At 35.5% G+C, this 7633-nt stretch overlaps 4 protein-coding genes across 4 annotated transcripts; all 4 read right to left on the reverse strand.

Annotated features, from left to right (window-relative positions):
• Nucleotides 1–313: 313 nt before the first annotated feature.
• On the reverse strand, nucleotides 314–1678 carry LOC131172052 (G-type lectin S-receptor-like serine/threonine-protein kinase At4g03230). Its single transcript, XM_058132995.1, has 2 exons — nucleotides 1185–1678; nucleotides 314–666 (listed from the first exon to the last, which is right to left on the reverse strand). Exons 1-2 carry the CDS (start codon nucleotides 1290–1292, stop codon nucleotides 361–363), a joined length of 414 nt encoding a protein of 137 aa, XP_057988978.1. The 5' UTR covers nucleotides 1293–1678; the 3' UTR covers nucleotides 314–360.
• Nucleotides 1679–2847: 1169 nt separating this feature from the next.
• On the reverse strand, nucleotides 2848–3327 carry LOC131172008 (G-type lectin S-receptor-like serine/threonine-protein kinase RKS1). The gene has a single exon (XM_058132952.1). It carries the CDS (start codon nucleotides 3325–3327, stop codon nucleotides 2848–2850), a length of 480 nt encoding a protein of 159 aa, XP_057988935.1.
• Nucleotides 3328–3394: 67 nt separating this feature from the next.
• LOC131169141 (G-type lectin S-receptor-like serine/threonine-protein kinase At4g03230) lies at nucleotides 3395–5172 on the reverse strand. The gene is made up of 4 exons (XM_058131690.1): nucleotides 5002–5172; nucleotides 4630–4867; nucleotides 4353–4503; nucleotides 3395–3737 (listed from the first exon to the last, which is right to left on the reverse strand). The coding sequence occupies exons 1-4, from the start codon at nucleotides 5051–5053 to the stop codon at nucleotides 3429–3431; spliced, it is 750 nt and encodes a 249-aa protein (XP_057987673.1). The 5' UTR covers nucleotides 5054–5172; the 3' UTR covers nucleotides 3395–3428.
• A 695-nt stretch (nucleotides 5173–5867) lies between these two features.
• On the reverse strand, nucleotides 5868–7187 carry LOC131172009 (G-type lectin S-receptor-like serine/threonine-protein kinase RKS1). The gene has a single exon (XM_058132953.1). The coding sequence runs from the start codon at nucleotides 7185–7187 to the stop codon at nucleotides 5868–5870; it is 1320 nt and encodes a 439-aa protein (XP_057988936.1).
• Between the last annotated feature and the right edge of the window lie 446 nt (nucleotides 7188–7633).

Raw genomic sequence — 7633 nt, forward strand, 5'->3', positions numbered from 1 at the left:
ATAAAAATATATTTAAATGAAATATAACTCAAGAGCTTCTAATAATTTATATTAGCATTACAAATGGTCATAGCTCAGTAAATAACTCTAAAACATGTAAAAAATTTGGAATATACCACATGTAATAAAAACAAACTCTTGCACCATCTCGAAAAAGTGCCATTTGACAAATTTTAATATTCCTTCTTCACGACTCAGCTTTATAATATATATACAAATAAATTATATAAATTTTTCATATATTTGTGTTTTAAATCTAAATTCAAAATGAACTAAGTCTAAAAAAAAAAAATTCAATTACAAAAGAATCATATTATGGATCTCTATATTAAAATTTTATGTAATTGATGGGAGATATATTCAGCGACATACAACCTCAGTAATTGTTTCCTCATCCACAGAACAAAATCTTTCTTTTGGTTCTAATGAGCTAGAACTAATAATACTAGACTTTCTGAGAGTGAATGCAGGTTGCTTAGGAGAAGGAAGACAAATTTCACTATTTAACATTAGAACAATAGCTGACATGGTCGGCCTTTCCATTGCATCTTCTTGCACGCATAAGAGCCCAATTTGGATGTATCTCAATACTTCAGGAGAACAAGAATCCTTTAGTGACGAATCAACTATCTCCCATGTTCTGTCTTCTCTCCATAAATGCCATATCTATAACATCTCATACATTACATGAACTCATAAACAAATTATTAAAATTCAGAAGATAATTAGGTACTAAAAGCATCTTCAAGGGCAAAATATTTTTATTCCCACAGAATTTTACATTGATTTTTATTGTGGTCATAAAAATTCAATTTGTCATAATTTGATCACTAGTTTTTATTTTTTTTTCCTTTTTTGGTTGCAACTAGTGCACTCTAATTTGATCGTGGTGATTTTGGTATGAATTTCGTTGAAAATCTAACATGATATACAAGTTAAGATATTATAATACTAAAAATGAGATCTAGATCAAAAATCAAATTGAAAAAGCAATACAAAAATAGCCCCAAATTGAATATCATGTCACATTTGCGGTGGGTTTCCCATTGAAATCAGGAAACTAATTGTAACAAAATCGAATTTCAGTGACTAAATTGCGACAAGTTCAAGTTTTATGACTACAAAGAAAATAAATGCAAAATTCAATGATGGTTACAATAATTTACCCATATTTTTTAACTTACTTTTCCTATCATGCTTGGGTAAAAATCCTCTCGACAAAAGCCATTGTTCTTTTTTCCTGTAATGATCTCTAATAATATGATCCAAAAACTAAAGACATCAGATTTCATTGAAAACTTTCCAAATACTCACATATTCTGGAGACATGTACCCACTGCATATGAAAAACACAAAAAAATAGTTATGATGCTCCGTTCAAATTACTTAATGTAAGAAAGAAAGGCATTCTTAGCAGTGCTTCTTTGTGTCCAGCTACTGGGTGTGTAGGTATACTTGCAATGTTCCAACTATTTTGTTTGTTTTTTCATGAGTTTGGTCGCCTTTGAAGATTCTAGCTAGGCCAAAATCTGAAATTTTTGGATTCATTTCTCCATCCAATAGAATATTGCTAGCTTTTAGATCTCTATGGATAATTCTCAACCTAGAATCTTGGTGAATATATAAGATTCCACGAGCAATCCCAACGATAATATCAAAGCGCTTTCTTCAATCCAAGAATGACCTTCTTGTTTCATCTAACAAAAGATTCCCATTTGAATCGGTTCAATTTATGCATTTTATGTCCATCAATCATATTATTGAAACAGATGGAATCAGACAACTTCTGGAATACAATGATAAATAAAGTTGGACATACACAGAACTTACCAAAAAGAAAGGAGTCCAAACTTTTGTTTGGCATGTATTCATAGACTAGCATAGGTTCCTCTCCCTGAATGCAAGACCCTATGAGTTTCACGATTCTAATGTTGAAGTTTTGCAATCAACAAAACTTCATTTTTAAATTCATCTATTCCTTGCCTGAATCTTTTGAAAGTCTTTTCACAAAGAACTTCCTTTCCATTAAACAATTTACCTGCATTCATATTTTGACATTTAGAACTCACAACAACAACTGGAGATGAAGATGAGCACACGTACATAGTTGAGACATTTGCACAGAAGTTACAAATATGTACCTTATAAACCACGCCAAAACCACCTTGCCCTAGTTTGTTAGCTGGAGAGAAAGCGTCACATTGCAAGTATGGTCTTTGAGATTGAAAAATGCAATCTCTGGATGACTCATGCTACCTTCGACTTGATTTTCCACTGAAGTTTCGTTGTAGTATGCGCGCCAATTGTATCAAGCCATCTTTTGTTCCATTTGTTCCTCACCGCCATCAAAAGATGAAACCAGAATGCTTAATGCTTACTCAAATAAGAGGTATGAATATACACATAAAGGCACAAAACATCATGCAAAATCTTGTTTCTTACCCCTTTTCTTCTTCTTCTTGAGCCATAAATATGCAAATAAGATGACGACAAACCAAGCTGAAACAACAGATACTACTAAAATCGCTAACATATCCTTCCTTTTAAGAAAACCATTTCATTTTTGGGCGATTTCAGCTGTGTGAGAAGGGAAAAGAATTTATTATTGTTCCATCAAAGTGGAAAAGAAATGCAAGTTAAAAGGCAAGGCATAATGATAGAACATAAGCACAGACAATTCATGCAGGGCAGATTATCCAATTTTTTCACCCGATTATACACATTAGTTTTGTTCAAAATTTGGCAAAGGCAAAAATACATTACCTAATTCAATTGCATCAACACGAACATAAATATCATATCCGTCTTCCCTATTATGTACAGTGTCCATTAATTTGCCATACCATGTCAAACAACACTCTCCTTCTCAAGAATATCTATGCTTGCATATGCAGAGCATGAACAATTCCTCACGCAATTCTTTTCACGGTCCCTTGGAGTCATATTCGTGCTCACCCAAACTGCTTCTGAAGTGTCGTGTACTTTAACATTTGCCACTTTCACAAATCCGTCTCCATGGCTACATAATGAGGTAGACTCTAGCCGCTCTGACACACCCTTTGATGCATCTTTTAGAATATTCCATTCCCTTGGGCACTTGGGTTCATACCCCGGTAAACAATCACATTCAAATCTTCGACTAAAAAAGTGAGGATCACATATTCCATAGGTACCACAACGCCCATATGGACCACACGGAGATTTTGGTACCGACCAGAATTCATTCCATTTGCCATCTTTTTCATGCCAAATTAGATTCTTAACTAGTCCTGAATAGTCCAACATTACCCTTAGGATAACAGAAGCATCAGAAACAGAGTAGGTCATATATGTCTCATTTTGATTGTTGACAAAACTAACATTGGATATATCTGTATAACGTTTCAAATCCCTATACTAAAAATTTATATAATTGATGAGAGAGATATTCAACGACATACAGCCTCAGTAATTGTCTCCTCATCCATAGAACAAAATCCTTCTTTTGGTTCTAATGAGCTAGAACTAATAATACTAGACTTTCTGAAAGTGAATGCAGGTTGCTTAGGAGAAGGGAGACTAATTTCGCTATTTAACATTAGAACGATAGCTGACATGGTCGGTCTTTCCATTACATCTTCTTGCACACATAAGAACCCAATTTGGATGCATCTCAATACTTCATCAGGAGAACAAGAATGCTTTAGTGATGAATCAACTATCTCCCATGCTCTTTCTTCTCTCCATAAATGCCATATCTATAACATCTCATCATTAGATGAACCCATAAACAAATGATTACAATTCGGAAGATAATTAGGTACTATAAGCAACTTCAACGGCAAGCTATTTTTATGCTCACTGAATTTTACATGGATTTTTAGATGAACCCATAAACAAATGATTACAATTCGGAAGATAATTAGGCATTATAAGCAACTTCAAGGGCAAACTATTTTTATGCTCACTGAATTTTACATGGATTTTTTTATTGTGGTCATAAAAATTCAACTTTTCATAATTCGATCACTAGTTTTATTTATTTGTTTATTTTCCAACTAGTGCACTCTAACTTAACAGTGGTGATTTTGGTAAGAATTTCATTGGAAATCTAACATGATATACAAGTCAAGATAAATACTAAAAATGAGGCTTGGATCAAAAATCAAATTGAAGAAGTCTTAAGAAACTAGCCCCAAATTGAATATCATGTCAGATTCTGGTGGGTTTCCCACTGAAGTCAAGAAACTAATTGCAACAAAATCAAATTTGAGTTACTAAATTGCAGCAAGTTCTAGTTTTATGACCACAAAGAAAATCAATGCAAAATTTAATGATGTTTAGAATAATTTACCCATATCTTTTTAACTTACTTTTCCTATCATGCTTGGGCAAGAATCCTCTAGACAAAAGCTATTATTCCTTTTCCCTGTAATGATCTCTAATAGTATGATGCCAAAACTAAAGACATCAGATTTCGTTGAAAACTTTCCAAATGCCACATATTCTGGAGACATGTAACCACTGCATATGAAAAACAGAAAAAAAAAATAGTTATAATGCTCCTTTCAAATTATTTAATGTAAGATAGAATGGTATTCTTAGCAGTGGTTCTGTGTGTCTAGTTGCTGGGTGTGTGGGTATACTTACAATGTTCCAACTATTCTGTTTGTCTTCTCATGAGTTTGGTTGCCTTTGAAGATTCTAGCTAGGCCAAAATCTGAAATTTTTGGATTCATTTCTTCATCCAATAAAATGTTGCTAGTTTTTAGATCTCTATGGATAATTCTCAACCTAGAATCTTGGTGAATATATAAGATTCCACGAGCAATCCCAACGATAATATCAAAGCGTTTTCTCCAATCCAAGGTTGACTTTCTTGTTTCACCTAACAAAAGATTTCCAATTGAATCAGTGCCAATTTATGCATTCTCTGTCCATCACTCATATTGTTGAACTAGATGGAATTAGACAACTTGTGGAATACAATGCTAAATAAAGTAGAATATACACAGGACTTACTGAAAAGAAAGGAGTCCAAGCTTTTGTTTGGCATGTATTCATAAACTAGCATCGGTTCCTCTCCCTGAATGCAGCATCCTATGAGTTTCACCAGATTTTGATGTTGAAGTTTTGCAATCAGTAAAATTTCATTTTTAAATTCGTCTATTCCTTGCCCTGAATCTTTTGAAAGTCTTTTCACAGCAACTTCCTTTCCATTAGACAATTTACCCTACAATCATGTTTTCACATTTAGAATCTCACAACAACTAGAGACGAAAACAAGCACATGTACACAGTTTTAGACATTTGCACATAAGTTATATATATGTACCTTATAAACCACGCCAAAACCACCATGGCCTAGTTTGTTAGCCGGAGAGAAACTGTTAGTTGCAGCAAGTATGGTGCTCAGATTGAAAAAAGCAATCTCTGAATGACTCATGCTACCTTCGACTTGATTTTCCACTGTGCCAATTGTATCAAGCCACCTTTTGTTCCATTTGTTCCTCACTGCCATCAAAAAGATGCAACCAGAATGCTTAATGCTTACGGAAATCAGAGGTATGAATATACATAGAAAGGCACAAAACATCATACAAAATCTTGTCTCTTACCCCATTTCTTCTTCTTCTTGAGCCACAAATATGTAAGTAAGATGATGACAAACCAAGCTGAAACAACAGATACTACAAAAATGGCTAAAATATACTTACTTTCAAGAAAACCAGTCCATTTTTGGGCGATTTCGGCTGTGTGAGTAGAGACAAAAATTTATTATTGTTCCATAAAAGTTGAAAAGAAAAGGAAGTTAAAAGGCAAGGTATAATGATAGAACATAAGCACAAACAATTCATGCAACGCTGATTATCCAATTTGTCACCTGATTATACACATTGGTTTTGTTCAAAATTTGTCGAAGGCAAAAATACATTACCTAATTCGACTGCATCAACACGAACATAAATATCATATTCCTCTACCCCATTGTGCAGAGTGTCCATCAATTTGCCATACCATGTCAAACAGCCAGTCTCCTTCCCCGCAATATCTAAGCTTGCATATGCAGAGCATGAACAATTCCTCATGCAATTCTTTTCACAGTCCCCTGGACTCATATTCGTGCTCACCCAAACTGCTGCTGAAGTGTCAGGTACTTTAACATTCGCCACTTTCACAAATCCGTCTCCATGGCCACATAATGAGGTAGACTCTAGCCGCTTCCTGACACAACCGCCTGATGCATCTTTTAGAATATTCCATTCCCTTGGGGACTTGGGTTCATACCCCGGTAAACAATCACATTCAAATCTTCGACTAGAAAAGTGAGGATCACATATTCCATAGGTACCACAACGCCCATATGGATCACACGGAGATTTTGGTACCGACCAGAATTCATTCCATTTGCCATCTTTTTCATGCCAAATTAGATTCTTAACTAGTCCTGAATAGTCCAACATTGCCCTTGCGATAACAGAAGCATCAGAAATAGAGTAGGTCATATATGTCTCATTTTGATTATTGACAGAACTAAAATTGAATGTATCTGCATAACTTTTCAAGGGCCAAGGAACGCCTCGCCAAATATATTTTATACCCCAGTAGATAAAGACCTGTGGTGATCCTTTTGGGTTCATCTGAAGTGAGAAGTTTCCAGTTCCGGGGTCATCTGCTGATCTCCAAGATATCAGGAACCGGCTCATGCCTGTCCTTCGGTCCAACCAAAATTTCATTCCTGGCAGCACAGTATCCGTAGGATGATCAAAGCTTTCCCACACAGTACTTTTACTTCCATCGTGGACCAAAATCAAATTTCCTGTATCCAAGAGCTGAGCTACACAAGTATCTGTAACCTCTGCTGAGACATTTGTAGACCATATAGGAACTTTCTGGTTATGGTAGCCATGGAGAACGAGATTTCCATATTGGTCAATTGATAGAACTCCCAAGGAACCATTGATTGGATCATCCCTATTTGCTACCCACACCACAGTTTGCTCTCGGACTTTATGGTACCAGATTCCAAGATATCTAAACCTGAAACTTCCGGGGCTAAAGAATCCCAATGCAAAATTATTTTCTCTAGAGATCAGAAAGTCACCATCATGAATGGTTTGGTTTATAGTTATGGTGTCTTTGGAAGAAGAAAATGCGAAATGGAGGACTAGAAGAGAAGAATGCAGGAACAACTTTGGAAAATCCATACTGGTTCTGTAATCTTCGTTGAAGTGAAACTTATGTGGGATGTGGTCATATTTTTAACCTAGAAAAGTCCGCAAGGAGCTAAGACTTTTGACGAGTAAACTGCGATTTTGTTGACAACTATATTTCTTGTCTTCTTCACTAATGAACATAGACAATAGCCTACTTTTGAACATTCTAGACTGAAGAAACAAGTGTGTCCATTGAACCAAATGCGCTAACGTGAAGGAAAGTTTGGAGATTTGTAGGTGCAGAAGTAGGAGGATTAATGAGCTTGCAAGCCAAAAACAACGGAGGAAGGGAATGGACGAGGTCCATGAAACCCTACAGCAGAATCCTTACTCGTGACATTTTATCGAATGTATGGACTGCGTTCCATGAAACCCAACGCAGCAAACGCAATGAGAGGAGCTTCCTCCCCTGTACGAACGCGAAATAGATGGAGGCA

This window comes from Hevea brasiliensis, chromosome 13, assembly GCF_030052815.1.
Source record: "Hevea brasiliensis isolate MT/VB/25A 57/8 chromosome 13, ASM3005281v1, whole genome shotgun sequence".
NCBI lineage: Eukaryota > Viridiplantae > Streptophyta > Magnoliopsida > Malpighiales > Euphorbiaceae > Hevea > Hevea brasiliensis.